An 18,198-nucleotide genomic window follows, 5' to 3' on the forward strand; every position below is an offset into this window, starting at 1 on the left:
TCTGTTAGCGAGAGTCGTATGTGAATTCTTACTTGTAACTCTCACTTCTAAATTAATGTTAACAAATTTGATTTTGCTTTTCAAAGCGCCGTTATTTGTATTAATGAAAATGATTGTGTCATACAGCCGTAACTTAGCATATAACACATTTCGCCTTTTGCGTCTCTCTTATAGAATCAAAATCAACAATTACACATTCTTATTTTCCGCGGATTCAAACGAAGAATAGCTAGCTATTTTGTTACGATATATTTATAAGATACATTTATTCGATGCTTCCACAGTTGGCAATTCTTTATTAGTACCCCAATTATCACGGAGATGGGCGTCTGTATCAGCGCCGACTAAAAAAGATAACATATGAGTAAAAATTTCCCATAAAAAATTTGTTCCAAACGTGTGGGTTATGGCCCGTATTTATCGTGACAGGACACGAGCGCGGCGTCTTCAGCAGTCGACGCGGCGGTCGATCAGAGTTACGTAACAAAGTATTCCTTCGACGGGGAATATGACCTATTTATACTAATTTAAACTAGTCGCTCAGAGAATGCTTGTCTCGAAAGCAATAGTGTTTATGTGCAACGTTTTCAAATTACATAGTCTTTTCATACAGAATGTTTAATTTACGGCCAATATACGAGAACAACAGCATCACTTTAGGTATTTGTTTCGTAGCTATGTAAAAGTATTGGACTCGGGACTCGGACACGAGTCCAGCACAAATACTCGGGATTCGGCCGAGCCGAACCTTTTTGGATTCGTCGCATCCCTAATAAACATACATGAAAAACGTACAATATCCTAACTATTTTGAGGAAGATGAGAGCCTTTAATATTGAGACAGCTTAATCATGTCGGGTATGGGAATTGTTAACTATATAATTGTTCCAATTGTAATTATTTACCGGTACTCTTTTATAATCATCAATTTTCAATAATATAGTAAGAAGTTCTTTGATCAGCAATATTATTTGAAATACCACTTACCAAATGAAATCTCGACAATGGGAACAAAATGTTGGTTGCTTTAAATAAGTAGCTAAAAACTTGTGCCCGTTGATGCGATGAATTCTCCGGCGTACAGCATTCCTTCGTCCCTGTTTTTGAGTTCTTTCTTTGAATTGTCGAACGGGGATATGCCGATTTTTACCTAGTAAAATATATAAGGTAGGTTACAAAAATATACTGCGAACATCATCACGAAAGTTTACTCTAAAATGGTTTCAAGCCGACTTCTGAATAGAGAAGGAAAATGACATAATGTCATTGGCATGTAACCATTAACACACGTAGAAGTTTAATGTGCCAGTTTTCAAAACATTGAACTTTAAATTATTTCAGATCTAAACTGCCAGAGGGAATCTGCAAGAAAAGCAGTTTCTCACTAGATTTTGACAATAATATTCAAAAAAAAAAATCAAGTTATATTTTATAATTGGACAATAAGAAATTATACCTGTCAAACAGATTTGAAAATGAATTTTCCCAATATTTGCTGTTACGGGAATAAGAAATGAACTATAAATTGCCAACAAATGTCATCTATGAACTTGAATGCTGACTATGAATGCCAAGAAAATTCAGTTCAAACCAAATAGAAAATCAATAATGTTAAAAAACTGTACAATAGGAATGCAAAAAAACAGAAGTGCATATTAGGTTTTTTGGCAAAATTTGACACTATTGAAGCAAAATATATATCAAACCTAATTGATTGAAAGTTTTCACGGACTCAAATCAAAATAAATCCTAGAATATCAATCTCTTTCAATATAGACCTTTCTAATACTGACATGGGTTTACCTATTTAAATGATATCAGGGTATTTTAGGGTATTGTATTGTAGATCTGATGCATTTAATTGTTCAATGTCTTACCTCAATCAATATTTACTCGTGATTAATGTCTGACTTGAAGTATTTGATTTGCATCCCAGTAGTGTTTTGGGCCTCATAATTCAAACTTTTTGTAATGCAAATATACATGAATCATGTGAATCTATATACTTATTCATTATCAGTACGCTATGACAAAGGTGCCTGAGACATTTAGTTGCCAATAAGAGTTGACAATTGAAACGGATCTAATTTTCATTTAAATATTCAAATTGTATATTCCATGTCTAAGGAATATTTCCACAATGATACATTTGTAAGCTGAAAATTCGATAGTAAAATATTGTAAAAAAACAGGGCGCACAATGCACATCTCCACTAATTAAATTCAAAATTTATTCAGGAAATGACATTGCTGCCCTTTTTAATTTAGCTCTAACATACATTCCAGATGTGAACATGGTTTAATAATAATAATGGATATTCAATAAAAAAGCTTGATATTCCTCAGATCAGATCTATATTAAGAATAGTCTAAACCAGAAAATTAAATATGAAGTTGAACATTATACAACAAAAACGTTGCTTTTAGAATGTTATTGAACAAAAGCTTTAATCATGCATTTTACTTTTAGGATTCCCAATTCTAATTTGCATCAGTTTTACTAGATTACAATTATATAGCATATCATGATTTACATACATGTATAATGGAACAATTTAACAATATATATTTGTCATGAATCAAAAAAGATAAACGTTACAACAGACTTAGATAAAAACTTATAAATAATTTGCCCATCCCATGATAAATGCTCAATTAGTTTTCAGTTCATTCTTTGCCATACCCACACATCATTTATATGTACTCGAATGATTTGGTGTGTGAAGTATTCATTATAGGTGGATATTAATATTAGGTAGTAGACGTAGTAGTAACATAATACATGTGCAAAGCATGAATCACATAATATGGTATATTGCACTACACACCATTGTATAGCGTCATGAAAATCAAAGCAAACTCGATTAGGTAGCAAGTGGATTCTACTTGACATGACATATTGAATTAGAATACCTGGCTTTCAAGGTAATGAAACCTAATCATTACCTTTTGAAACAATTCGAAAAAAAAAGTATGTAAAAGTATTTTAAAAATACACATTGAATTCACTAATTACACTGTTGATGACAATTTTTGTAAAAAAATAAAAATTCAATTGAAACTGATAATATGCGTCAACTTCCTATTTGAGTCATGCATAATACGCTATAAGTAAATACACAGCAGGTTAGGTGGGTCACTGTAATCTCAACATAGAAACAAAATAAGCGTGGTAAAAGGTTACATATATAACAAAATGAAATATAATTACCTTCTTGCATTTTGAAGGAAAAGTTCAACATTCCAGCTGGTTCCATAGGAATCTAAAACGAAGAGAAATTTCATAAATATTAACTTGCATGATCTTCTTTTTCAAACCCTTCTGAAATAAATTTTTTTGATTTGGAATAATGAATATTACATAAATTGGATCGCGATTACCAGGTAACACCGTATATAGCATATTCAGTGAATTTAATATGAAAATGCGGTCAAGATGAAAATGTCCTGATTGGTTCTTTGCTTTACAGCTTTCAAAAATGAAATGAAGGCATTTTTGTTATATTATTGGGCCTCAATTGCTCAAAAGTCAAAATGATAATTTTTGAAAATAAACTATTCTAAAATCAACAATTTAATAAAATATGGAATATAATAAAAATCTTTTTTGAGGCAATTTAAATATTCGGTTCGCTTTGGACATTGCTTGTATTAAAATACATTTAATTATGCCATAGAATAATCCTAAGTGATGTTTGAAAAATAGGTGACTTTTTTTTTCTACTACCGATTAAGTTAAAATCATGATAACTACCAGTAAACATATCTGCATTAACTATTGGTTAATGTTTTATCCTGAACTACAGCGAATAAAAAGCCTATAAATGAAAACATCAAATAAATTTATTTCGAAAAAAATATTTAATAAGACTTGCAAACAGTAGGCCTAGGTATGATATATATTAGCAATGAAATCTAACCTTAGTCTAACTTCAACAGTGTTAAATTTAAATGTTCCAAGATTTCTTTACATACCGTAGTTATTAGTTAGTAAACAGGTTGGAAAAAATAATGTTGTTATTGAGTATCTTTTCTTATAATTTTTTTTTTTAAATATTGCATGATTAGTGCATATCAATTTTTTTCATTCACAAATTATCGCATGGTATCAATTGGGATTGTCTTTTGAATATTCATTGTGCATGAAACTGATTAAACAATGAGAAAATCCCATTTATTAACGCTATTAGATTATTTGAATAATTTCCATCTTATGATAAATCTCTGTTGCTAAAGGAAATTAAAAAAAACAATGATATAGATAGTTAGTATTAGTTCTACAAACACAGTCTAGATTGTCATCTAGTTTAATAAGAGTAACCATGGCAATGTGGAAAAATACACTGTTCATAGCAATAAAATGTTATTGATTCAATTTTAGAATGAAAAAGAAGGGAAACCTAAAGGCTAAAGGGGTCCAATCTAAGTCATTGAAAAAAGAATAAAATTGAGGTAAATGCAATTAAAAATTCATGATTCCGATATTATCATGATCTTTCTTAAATTCGAAACAATAACCATTAATAGAAGAAATTTGCTTATTTTTGCAACCATAATATGATTTCGCTCCACAACATTTACCATATATCAAAATTGCAGTGCATAATTGATTACCTGTAATACAGAATAGCAAAATTTTTGATTTTTTTTTACTTTATGTGCTGTAACTGAAATGCAGCATTTTATTTAGGAAAATCACAAAGTAGGCCTGTAGAATTAGAAATTTACATATTGATGAAAGTTGTTATTATGGTCTTCTTTAATAATCACCAGACATATCACTTGAGTATAAGTTGGCTTCGTTAGGTTCAAGGCACAAAATCAATTTTATTTTATCCCCTAAAGTGAGGGCTTCTCTTGAGATCTGTTTGAAAGCATTATTAGCTGGAATTATAAAATAATGGCATTGTGATTCACAATACTGAGACAGCGGTATGCAATTATAAGCAACTGCAGCATTTGAGGCTGAAGATTCGGAACTAATTATGCGAGCAAGAGCCAATCCCAGGGGAGATTGGTTTTAATTAACACTTGAAGCAGGGCTAAGGAATGTGTTGAATTCCAAACACAATACCAAGTACAAATGGACATTTGGTTGGCAATGGCAAAGTATACAAAATTGATTTTTTTTTATAAAATATCCATTACCAATGTTAGCGAAGTGCAAAATTGAATTAGGATGTCTTATTGTATGTAAATTTTGTTAAATATATTGCATGATTTGGTACAAAATAGATCACAGGAATAGTCAATAGTTGTAGTAATGAGTTATTTTTGTCAAAGACATCAGCATAATAGTGAAAACCTGAGTGAAATGCAAATTTTTTTTAAAATACTTAGATTTACTCTGTGTATAAATTGATGCTTCGAATATTTTTGAATGAATTAAAAAATGAATGAACATTTAGTATTAAAAAAAAGAGAAGGGAAGACTTCTCGTCAAAATAATTTTGAAACCATATTGGGAATTCAGTCGAAATAATGTCTTTGACATTTCTCCACTTTCAATTTCAATTTCCATTGGGACATATTATTAAATTACATGAATTTTAGATGTGAAAATGGCCTAGTTTCAAAATACAGATTTGAAAATATTCAGAAAAAACAATTGTTCAGTTTTGGTCATCTTAAAATATAGCATACTTGCTCTAAAACTCTGACACCTTATCATAACAACAAAAACAATTAGCTGTAATAATTGGTAAATAATAAAATATGTCAATATAACTGTCAGCTTGTCTGTTGTATAAAATCATGTATAGAGAACATGCGGAAGCTGTTACTAGTTTGCACCTGACTTTATTTTGATGCAAATCAATACAATGGTATCAGAGAAGGGTTAAAAAAAGGACTTCAATAGTTTGCTTCATTATACTACAATTTTCAGTGCAGTTCATCATATATTCTCATTGTTGATGTGTTATAAAAGCACAATGTATTTAGCGACTAACTTTCCTATGAAAAATTCTATCAAAAATATATTTTAAAGATATTCATTCAAATGCTGATATTTTCCTATCTTTCATTTGATAATGTCTTTTTTGACAGACATATCCGTTGGGTGTAGTGGCATATTGACAGTCTCAAGGGATATTCAACAACTTCTTTATTAATAAAGTAAAATATACTAAGGCTGCTCAAAGCAAGCACTCACTCAAATATGCAAAGTTCATGCAGATTTATGAGATGAAAATTTTGGATTCATATAAAAGTAGGATGAGGACTTCATCTCAAAAGGGCAAATATTTAAGATGCTTGCTTTGCGAAAATAAACAAAGTTTTTTCTGATTGCTTAACTCCTGTAACTTTTTTTAAAATATTTAAGCGAATAGTGCTTTAATAAGCTTTGAATAAATACCAACACCTGTAATGTAACTTTGTATAATCTTTAACTAATAATTTTTCTAAATTTTAACATTCACGCTTTTGTCTTATTAGTTTTGGGGTCCTGTCATTATTATCAAAACAAAATGTTATTGTTATTAGCTATTCAGTTATACATTGAAAATAATAATAGTGGGTCGGTGTAAGCTACTCCAGTTTGGCAGGATAGAAACAGGTGATACTGTATTACTAATTACTATCAGACCACTACAAAACACACCATTTTATAGACAACATATAAACAAAATAAATAACTTGTATATTCTAGTTCTAATACACCATGACAAAATCCAGATAGCAGTCATCTTATCTTACCTGAATGTCATTGAATCCAACAACATCCGAATTTGCAGTTAGCAATTGTTCAAAGCTAACTTGGGCATCTGCAACAAAATCATCCTCTGGCACAGCATAATGGAATACACGAAAGGTTAGCATTTGGGCCTCATGTACCTGAAAAACAAGCAAATGTATCTAAAATTAAAAAAAATAAATAAAATAGAGCAGCTTGGTACATAATAAATCATTGAATGACTATAAAAATGTATCAGTGACATAAATAGCATTTGCCCAAAAGGTCATTATATTGGCTACAAAGTTAAATTTTAAGAAATATTCCACTCTATTTATGTAAAGAAAACTAATGTAAATCAGCAAAAGTAGTTTCAAAAATTCAGATAGCATAGTATATCAGTAATATCGAACTCAGTGTATTTAAATTAAGCCAAAATTTTACTGAAAAAATATATTTGAATGATTTACTACAAAAAGAGGAAAAAAAAGACCAAAGTGTACAATACTTAGACAGCTGTTAAAATAGGCTATAATGTGCCCATCATGAAAAAAATTGATCTTTGAGATTACTAATGATCTAACGATAATAATCACAAGAATAGAATTCTATACATGCAGCTAATGAGTAATTCAAGAGCAAATGAATTTTAAATGACAAAAGACCTCTGTGGTTTCATGTTCTGTTTGCTAAATTTGGGATTGACTGAGTAAAAATCAATACATAGGGATGTTCCTATTTAATTAGTATGGTAATCCAGAAATCTTAATTCAATTTGTTCCCATTCCGGATAATCTACATTGATCAATGGTATGTAATAATCGATGAAAATGTCAAATCTTGTATAAGCCTTCCCTTGTACCTATATTTGATGAATCAGACAATTCCATCTATTACGTCCCTGACACAATTCAATATTACCATAATTTGAAATGAAACAGAATATATCTTCCTACAATTACCGGTATTTGTTCTACAAGTTTAATTAAGTTGTGATATTTCTGAAACAATTTGTTTTTGGTGATTTTGAGTCAACTCAACATCCTTAAATTATAAGAAAGAAAAATATCTCAGTATTAAAAAAGTGGGAGTGTACTAAATTTTGCATGAAGATTTAATTCATAACTAGAAAATAAATTTTACGCTCATGACATTCTAATATGGCAAAGAGACAGATACAAGGAAATGCATCATCATCAAATTTGGTAAAATATTAAATCTTTTGAACAAATATCAAAGTTTACCTTCTGATTACATGGACAAACTTTTCAATTTATTTAATTTATCCAGGGTGAACCCCTAACTAGTATGTGATAAATGTATAGCCATCATTAATTGTAATCTAAAACCTTTTCATCCCATCCATGGTTTAACCAGGCTATTTCAGTTTGAATCCCATTTGATGTAGTAAATCAGCTCAGGAAGCAAGAGCTACAACTACGGTAATAATATTAAAATATATTTGTTCAGAGCCGTGTCAGATCATAAATGTCAATAGGAGCAAATCATGGTTAGAGGTTCAATTTGAAAAAGTTGTACAAAATTTCATTAAATTAACTACAGCTGTCAAAGCTTCAGATTTCTCGCTCCAACCAGACTATGTTTTTCTGTAATTACAAACTATCGAAACAAGATCCTAATCTTTGAATTTAATCTCCTCAATAGACAATCTGAGCCGCAATAAAAACAAAATTCTTTTGAACATGGCCAAATTAAACATACATAGAATGGGATGTACCAAAGTTCAGTTTCTAGAATATAATAAATTGTATCCAATGTAAACAGGTATCTTTCAATCTAAGTACAAGTTTGTCATCAAAAGACTTATGCAGAGCAAACAATAAAAACAACCTTTAAAAACATTCATTCATTTCAAGTCTAACAAACACACCTGTTCTCTAAATTCTTCTTCAGTCCATTCTGGTGAAAGGGTTTTTGGTTTTGTGCTGGTTTTTCCGATCACTTTATCATCTACGCTTACTTCAACATAGGGGTCAAGTGTTGTAACAGATATTCCCGGTAACCGTTTAATAAAAGCAGTTGGTTCCAACTTGTCAGCTCCCTTGATGCGAACGGTGAAAGTTCCACTAAATCCAGCAAACATGATTGAAATTCAATGACGAAGTTCAATATTGCCTAACATAAAACTTTAGAAGCATTTTTGCTTTGAAAGAAGAAATAGATGATTTGGAATTATAAAAATGTATTCAACATCGGGATTGGATATAGTCTACTTGGATAAAATTTCTTCACTTCACTGTAACACAGAAATAAATAAGGCACAGAAAAGCAGCATTGGCAATACTTCAAAAAGATGATATTGTTCTGATTAATCTACATCACATTAATATAGGAGGAAACAAAACCTTCCCAGTTTCACTATGTCAGCACTGTGAAAGCATAAGGATCACATTCAGCCTGGCTAGTTAACCAACATGACAGAATTGCAAAGAAATAATCTACATGCTTCTAATTGTTAAATGAAATGATTTATTTCTGTGATCACAATCTTTTGCCTCCTGTGTTTGATAAGGTAGAAAAATCATAAAATATAATGTACATTCCATAGCGAAAAACAAGCAAAATTTTACCAAGAAAGGTAGAGCCGATTGGTACCCCTCAACGTTATACTTAATCATATTTTAGAACTACCATTCATGACAAAGAATAAATTAGAATGCTAATTGGCACAGAAATCTGAGGATGACTAATAACACTATCTCAATCATCTAAAATCTAACAGATGTATACCTAATAAATTCTGAATCATGAAATTTTCAACCATTACAGAATTATAGTAACTAGATTTCTAATTGATCAGTCTGCTGCAGTTATCATATTACGCCTACTTCCTTACAAAATCAAGGAATGGTTTTATGCCAGACCAATAACAACATGCATTTATTCAATTTATACACTCTCAGAATGAATGTTCAAACATTTAAAGTAAAGCATCATATTGTTAAGGATATCAGTAAAGAAAAATATTTCTACGATGCATGGTCCTGATAAGGAGCCAATACTTCACTTGCATTTTTATTCTCCGATTCCTCTGTGGAATATAACTTATGTTTCATAATATAATCGATTACAGAATCAGGAGTTAAATATTTGATGCTTTCCTTCTTTCTCAGAGCACGCCTCACAACGGTGGAACTTGTATCATTGTTAATTGGATCTGTTATTATATGTATACTATCACGTAACTCTGACAGCATGGTATTGTCGGCCATAATTCTTTCGGAATCGTAACCCGGTCTTTCAATCACAAGAAGGCCAAACTCATTAATTATCGCTTTGATATCCTCTGCCAACCATAGACCGGGTCTATTAAAGGATTCAAAAAAGTCTGAACCACACAACAGCATAAGCTTTGAAAGGTTGTTGTTCACTTTCAGATTATTTTTAGCATTTCGAAGAACTTCTATAGTCGGTGTCCAAGATTTCTGATTGCTTTCCCATCTCGATACTTCCAACCAATTATTGCTTTTAATTGCTAAAGAACACATTTTATTTCTGTGAGATGAGATTTCTAAGCCTTGTTTCTTGTATCCATCAGATACAGGAGAAACCAAGCCTACGCTGACTTCAGCATTCAGAGTGTACTTGATATAGTCTTTTGCTACTTCAAACATACGAAGGTGCATGTTTGTGATGGGGTTAAATGACCCACATGCAATTAAAGAATATTTGTCTGCTTCAACATCATTGACAGATGTATTATTGGTAGTATTTCGCGATCGTTTCGAGATGTGCTCTCTACTTTTCGACCTATCATGTCTTGACTTTATTCTTCTCTTCTTGGCAATGTTTTTAACATCAGCTACGCATCTTCCTCTAGTCATCATTTTTATTTATCCAGGCCAAAATCATAGATATATGTACAGCGGTATAGTGCTACATAGAAAATATAATTTTGTCACAATATATTATTCCTCCTAAGCAAAGGCATTTACATTTCAGGTATCTCCTACATTATTACAACCTCTTTCGCATGGTCAAGAGACTGTCCATTGCCAAGGATTAAAAAAAAACACAAGATCTGTTGCTCGAATATATTGACACTAAAGCTAAAAGGAAGTATTATGGGAAGTATTATGGGTGAGTCATAGTAAACTATCGATACCACAGACTTCGCCTGACCACTAACGCGAAAGCAGGACCGCCACAAGGTGCAATATTTGGCATCATCACACGAAAATGAATTTCATAGAGCCCACAGAAATAAATAAGAGTAATAGCCTTTTAGCAAAAAATACAATCTTTAGCCACTGCTCAAAGCAATTGCTCAAGTAGTTAAAGAAAAACGCGATTTTTTTAACAACAATTCTAAAAACAGCAACATAATAATAAAAAAAACGATTTGTATGTCCATTTTGTGTCCAAAAAGTTGAGCTAACTAAAGTACATGTCAGTTGCATAACAAACTGCAATCCTGTTTCACTAAAACATTCAATTGCGTTCCATCGTGAATTGACCAGAGCATTCAAATCTTAGCGTGCCTAGGGAACAATGTTACATGCGCATAATACCCATGAAATTAGAAATTTAAGTTACATAATCAATCACTCCCCCTATCAATCATTTTCAAAATCAATCAATAATTGTGAAACCATATATACTGTTAAGATGATGGATAATTGAAAAATTGAACTAAAACTACTATTTACAGTATTTAGACGAAAACATATAACAGGAATGAATTTTAGTTACCGGTACATCATTGCCAGTGCACAATGAAATTGTTTTATTTCTATTCCGCATAGGCTACATCAGATGTCACACTGAGAGAACTCTCATTGTGGTAGGCAGTACAGCAGTATGTTTTTAAATATCATGACAGAATTTAAAGAGAGAAACGAGGAAAAAGAGAACATTTATTGTGAGGGTGCAGTGACACAAAATTTTGCACACTTGCAGGCCATGTTGAAAAAATCAATGAGATATATTATACCGTAATAAACAAAATGTGGAAAACAGATAAAAATAGTGCAGAACAGAAGAATACAGCACAAAATAGACGAAAACAACAAGAAACATAATAACGCCCAATACACAATGTTTTTCTAATATATATTTTTATACTGTAATAAAAATATATATAGGGTAGATATATCCATATTGATCTATTTCCAAATATCACTGAGCACATTGTAGTAAAAAATAATCGGAATGGATTTCTCTAAAGGCAAGTAAAGCTAGCAGAAAATCGGGAAATTTGAACTGACAGAAATTCTGGAAAATCCTTATGTGTAAAAAAAACAAACAGTCCCAGAGATTTAAACTAGAATTTTAATCCAATTACAACTTCCCTTTTGTTTAAAACTATTATAAAGATATTGCCATAATAATAGAGTATTGTGCTATTTCCTTGGTTTCACACTGTTTTGTTCTTTTTCGGAGTGCAGGAGTGTTTTCTGTAGTCTCGTGCTATTTCCACCACTACCGGTACTGTACTAGCGGCATAGTACAGTAGTGGTACTAATGTTACTAGCAATATTTGCCAAAATGTGTCAGTGTAAATAGCAGAAATAAAGCATACCGGTACCGGTATTTAATCCTGTACAGCTGTGAGTGAATCTTCAGACTATATTTTTTCTTGTGCTTACAGCTCTCCTAACACAGTAACATCTGAACACAGTAATAAGTTGGATTAATATCCAGATCTCTGTTGTCTATGGGTGGAGGGCAACTCTACGACACCACGGACGGCTAACTCGATATGGGCAACTTAACTACTGCGGCGGCGTACCAGGCTGCTGAGCAAACTGGTTTTCCTATCGCTTTACTACTGGAAGGCTCGGAGACGGAGAGTAACGTTGATTATTTTACGTAGTCTATATTTTCGATTTTACGTGAAAATTTCAATAATTGGGATAAATATATCAAATTATATGGGTTATATTAAAAGTAAATTATATGATGCGGCGAATCGCGTTAGGAATACGCTCGCCACCTCACCTTGCGTGGGTTCGCAGGTTCGAATCATTGAGGTGTAAAACAATGAAAAACAGTATAAAACAATATCGATAATTTTTATAGAAGTAATCCAATTTACACATTGTTTTGTGTTGGCCAGTATGCAGGACCGTTGAAGGTCATCGAGGCTCCTGACCAATTTAGCACTGTTACCAAGTCGGAATTATTCGCTACAATATAAATATATATATTGTATATATATTATGATTCAACACTGAAAGCACAATGTGATAAAGTTCAGAGGACATGGGTAAAAAATATATGATACCAGTGCGACATTGTGTTCTAGTACATTACAGATCGCCATAACGGAGTCGGGCTCAGTATAAAATAGAAACAAACAGAATGGACCTTTCCCCGAGCATCGACTTCCTTGTTCACTTCGTGACATTGGCCAATCAGCAAGATGCGGAGAGTGACGTAACAATGCTCCCTTTTCGCTTCCGCTCAGACACTTTTCTCACTCAGACCGGTATATTAGTCGTTACTCAGACAGATTTTCAAGCGTGGTCGTAAACTTTCCCCCGTTTTTGCGTTTTTGAACTCGTTAGTTTATTCGTTAGTTTTCAGTTGTGTTTCGGAAACCTAAATATAAATCAGATAATTCAATGATCACTCTGTCTTCATAGAAGTTTTAATTTAATTTCAGTAATAAAAAATTAGTGCAGAAATACCTATGATAGACTAGGCTTAAATTCTTTACCGGTACTTTTAAAAAACAGATTGTTGTATGCGATGAATCATAATGATGGTTTGAAAGGATAGGATAGGATTTACATATTTATCTCGGGGGAGAGGACTTATTATCTAAACATGGATTCAACATATATATATATATATATAATCTTAGATGTGCCAAAAAATTTTGAATTATTTTGTCGAGTGTTTTTAAATTAGTTTTGCAAACTGCAGAATACCTTTTTTGACATATGCAAGAGCACTACTGACGGGGCTTCCCTCAAAAACGGAAATCTACTACTACTCTCTGAAACATCCGGAGACAAAAGACTGCAGTAGATCAGTCAAAATTTCATAAATTATTTTACACACAAGAAGTCTACAACAGGTGATTAGCTCAAGGATTTTGTAACAAAATAAATGCTATACAGCTACATGCAACACATTTTGTACTCATATTTAAAAAACAACAACATTTTATTGCTTCTCCAGCGTATGAAGGGCTTCAGATACTGGTACCTTCAACATGTGGTATACCATATTAAACCAAATTCTGTCAGACCCCCCTTTAAGTTTAAAATAAAAGTCTTCTATATTGTTTTTTTACTATATTATTAATATAAATTTTTCGTGGCTTGAAACACTTTTTAGAGTTAGACCATCGGGACTATTATTAACTAACATTTGCCGGCTTCCGATCAGACCTTCTACTAGGTGTTTTGGTTTAACTTGTCAATTGAAAATTTCAGAACCCCCACCTCTTTAAAATCTTCAGCTATGCCCGTAGGGCCTCGCCCTAAATATTGAATTAATCGCCAAAAGATTTTCAGTTTAAAAGATGCATATTTTGCAGGTCGCGCGGCTGGGAATCCATCGGTGCTCCAGTTGATTGAGAAGCAGCAAAGAAAAAGAAATATGTAGCAATGTCCACGTGATAGAACCTAAATTTCCCCTTTATCCCAGCTAAGAACCACTCCCAAAGCCTTAAAAAACATTTATACCACTATTTACATAACTCGATATTCAGTGTTCAATCACATTAGTAATTAAAATAATAATTTGTATTTCTATCGATTATTGAGAAAAAAACTTGGGTACTCCAGAAATACGTGCACCAAGATGACGGACAACGGAACATAGTATGTGTACCAGGTTAGGCCATACTTTTAGGTACAAATACTACAAAACTCACTTGGTTAGACTCGTAATTGAACTAAAATGAGGAAAATTTGAATAATATTATGGCCTAACTCTAACGTGGTACCCATACTACGTTCCGGTGTCCTCATTTCTAGGTACGCATACTTCAGGAGTACGGAAACTTGACTGTAATCACATACATCTTAAACTTTGTTCTAGCTGCTGTGTTTTTTCAATTGTTTTCGTATTCCATGAGTCCTATTGTCCATCTTATTATTATTATTTTGGCTGCAGTACTTTGCGTGTACATTTGCTCTAATTTTTTGAATACTTTTTCAAGTAGTGTTTTTCATTTATATCAAGTGTCGGATGTTCAATGATGTGATAATGGAAATAAATTTCAGCTGTTTGCATGTATTGAGATAACCCTTGTAGGCTTGTATAATCATTGACTCTTAAAAAAGTTATTAATAGATTGGTTTGATTAATTTCTTGAGTAGAGCCTTGTGTTTCTGGGTTGCATTGTTAACGGAAATTGCAGCTTTACCTATGAATTCCAGATTGCTGTCACATTCACAAAAGCTGCAGTGCGCAAATCACTGGCCCTTCGTTTCGTTTGACACCGCTGAATTTCTTTCTCATACTCATCACGGCAAACGTTTTTACGTTTACTCATTTTATCTCTTATAAAGTCTCAGATCTATACTAAATTCAAAGTTTAATTTTCCGGTATATTCATTCATAAGGTTAAAAATAAAGACACACGCAAAAAATAAGGATGTTTCTTAGAAATAAGGAAAAAAAATTTCCTAAAACAAAGACCATCAAAATAAGGACAAATTCTAAAAATAAGGACGTTATGGAAGCCCTGATTAAAGGTAGGCTTACCATACATCCCGCTTTAGGCGGGACAGTCCCGCTTTAGGCGGTACAGTCCCGCTTTTCAGCGTTTTGTCCCGCCGTTCCGATAAGTCAGCCAAAAGTCCCGCTTTTCCAGCATAATACACAAACATGTTCTCGTTACTGTTGTTTCTGTGTAGCGCAGCGCTAGCCTACTTACTGAAGGTGAATGCGTTTGTTTCCCGCTGATTCCCATTGATGGCAGACGTATCGCATGTAAAACCAATACTAATTAGTCTAAATTCGAATTATTTGTACCAGTATCGTTAACGTCAATTTCTTCCTATTTTTCGAACTGAACCCGATATTTGGACAGAGAATATGCGCGTGAAATTTCGATAATAATATGGTCAATAAAGACAGCCGAGACAGCTTTAAATGTAGGAATGTAGGCCTATGTAGTAAAATCGGAAAATGTGAAGTTATAAAATCACAGCTAAGGGGTCGTTGTCTTTCGAGGCGTCCCGATTTGAAGTCACAAAAATATGGTAACCCTAATTAAAGGTCAAGTGGAGAAAAAACTTCTGTAAAAGCTACAATACTTGAGATGGAATGAGACCAAAAGGCTGAGCTACTAAGCGTTTTTTTTTTATATTAAGTGCAAGTACTCATTTTCGTTACCACTTCACCCACATCTGACTGACATTTTTTTAAATGCATCGCATTTTTGATGCCTTGCTTTCTTTCGACAAGGAAGTTGTCACATTATCCTGGTCATTTGCAGGACAGACTGTGTCCTCATTTTCACAATTATTTGTTCATTTTTATCAAATTTTCCACGCCCTACAGCAAATATTTCGGTCAGTCATCAAGAAACAGGTCGAGTTTGCGACCTGTGAAGCAGGAGTGTCGTCGTCGTTAAGCACCTTGTCGGAACCAAATCGACCGTGACGCCCGCCACTTGGAGGTGCAACATCGCCTTTGTTTGTTTATTATACGGCGAGCGGAGTTGGACATCTAGTAGTAGTATATATTTACGATTAAACAGTATACACTAATCCTGGCCCTGGGGGAAATATAGGAAATACACACTGATATAGAATCGGAAGTTGAATATATAATGCAAACCAACGACTAACATACCGTGCAAACTAAACGAATAATATATATTTCACAATCAATCATATTATTGACGGATTTAATAAAAAAAAAAGTTAACTAATCTGAATACATTGCTAGCAAAAGCCTTTTCATTTTCTTAGTAAAAAGAGATAGAGACACATTTTTTTATTATTTCAGATGGGACATCACCCCAAACCTGTACGCCAATATATTTTATACGCTTCCCAACATCAGTGGAAACCTGCTGTGTAAAATAGGATCTAATTCTTTGGATCTGGTACCATACTTATTTACATTATTTAGATGAGTAAAATAGTCCTTGAAAGCAGGGGGGAGATGGCCATTTTCATGCCGATGCATAAATTCAGCAATTTCCAAAGTATGCATGTCTGAAAGCTGTAAAATTTCATTTTGACAGAAAAGTCGGACGTTAGTTATACGACTCTTCTCTGAAAATGATATGCACCTAATTCTTTTATTTTGGAAGACTTGGCGGCTGATCCCCTACTAAGGATTCCATATTGCAGTCGCGAATGAAATAAACTATAATAAACTACTCTAAGCTTTTTTGAAATTGAAATGTGACTTAGTCTATAAAATACCAACGGTTTTTGATAACTTCTTATCTAATTGACTAATATGCGGTTTGCAGCTTAGATTATCATCGACCGTGACCCCAAAATATTTGGAACTATTGGTTCGCTCAATTATTTTACTACCTAAAGAGAGTTTGAAGTGAGTAGTATCTATTCCCTTATTACAAAAAAAGCATAAATTTTGTTTTTGAATAATTTAAAGATAATTTATTTGCTTTAAGCCAATTATCAACATTTTGTATTTCAGTGTTCACCACAGTCTCAAGTTTGGACAGAGATTTAAATTTTACTGATCCCATACTAAAACCGTACCTATACCATCTCCAGAATACTGAAGGGAGGCCAAGAGGGTTTCGGTTCCCACAAGTACTGTTTCACGGAGTCGGAATTAACATATTTATTTCCAGGCCGTTGCAAACATATTTTTATTTTGTACGCTTTAACTTTATTGAAATTACCATATAATTTGTTTTCCTGTTTCTGTGCGTTTTAAACGTTATTAAGATGACTATATAATTTATTCTCCTGTTCATGTAAGATCTGCAATTTCAATGACATCGACAAATTATTTTAAAACCCTTCTGGAGGGAAGTTTTAGAAGCTATGGCTTAATCGTATGTCGAAGTATGGCCTCTCGTCTGGTTATGTCGGGTATGGGATCAGTTACTGCATTTGTATTCCGATGCATGGGCTTGATAGTGGAGGGAGGACGTCATGACCAACCAGCGGTCACGTGAGCCACCTTACGGCAGTCAGGAGTCCAGCAATCCTCTTTCACATAATTATCCCCGCATGGGATTCGAACATGCAAAACCCATGCGGGGTACCGAAATCAGAGATGCGGTGGCGGGCGAAGTCCTCTCGCTTAGCACGATGCGCCACACCACTGAGCCAATGTGTTACCACAGTGTGGCCTAGCCCAGTGATTTCCAAAGTGTGCGATATCGCCCCCCCCCCCAGTGGGCGAAAACGATACAGAGGGGGTCGAAAAAGTCAAAGGGGGCGATTTCGCGAAACCTGTTTTATGTTCGGCGCATCGTGCACTTAATTCTGTACTCTGTGTGCATTTGCAGGCTTGAATAACGTGGGCGATTATCACAAGGATTTCTGAACTCATTTTCGCAGTAAGGTACGGCGGTTTGTGTATCCCAGTGGTCGGCAAAATAC

General features: G+C 33.3%; 2 protein-coding genes across 2 annotated transcripts in view; both read right to left on the reverse strand.

The window, feature by feature from the left end:
* Positions 1-8,805, reverse strand: part of LOC120326430 (protein kinase C-like 1B) — a 30,103-nt gene extending 21,298 nt beyond the window's left edge. The window contains exons 1-4 of the mRNA XM_039392721.2: positions 8,568-8,805; positions 6,700-6,837; positions 3,212-3,263; positions 988-1,150 (exon numbers count right to left, since the gene is read on the reverse strand). Coding sequence (XP_039248655.1) covers positions 988-1,150; positions 3,212-3,263; positions 6,700-6,837; positions 8,568-8,780 — 566 coding nt within the window. The 5' untranslated portion in view covers positions 8,781-8,805. The remainder of the gene's footprint in view (positions 1-987; positions 1,151-3,211; positions 3,264-6,699; positions 6,838-8,567) is intronic.
* Positions 8,806-8,834: 29 nt separating this feature from the next.
* Positions 8,835-12,353, reverse strand: LOC120326431 (nicotinamide/nicotinic acid mononucleotide adenylyltransferase 1-like). Its single transcript, XM_078111706.1, has 2 exons — positions 12,225-12,353; positions 8,835-10,573 (listed from the first exon to the last, which is right to left on the reverse strand). Exon 2 carries the CDS (start codon positions 10,522-10,524, stop codon positions 9,667-9,669), a length of 858 nt encoding a protein of 285 aa, XP_077967832.1. The 5' UTR covers positions 10,525-10,573; positions 12,225-12,353; the 3' UTR covers positions 8,835-9,666.
* Between the last annotated feature and the right edge of the window lie 5,845 nt (positions 12,354-18,198).

The sequence above is a fragment of the Styela clava genome, chromosome 4, assembly GCF_964204865.1.
Source record: "Styela clava chromosome 4, kaStyClav1.hap1.2, whole genome shotgun sequence".
Taxonomy (NCBI): domain Eukaryota; kingdom Metazoa; phylum Chordata; class Ascidiacea; order Stolidobranchia; family Styelidae; genus Styela; species Styela clava.

Bases quoted from the DNA above. Each gene is read 5' to 3' on its own strand.
- LOC120326431 (XM_078111706.1), bottom strand. From the start codon at position 10,524: ATGATGACTAGAGGAAGATGCGTAGCTGATGTTAAAAACATTGCCAAG.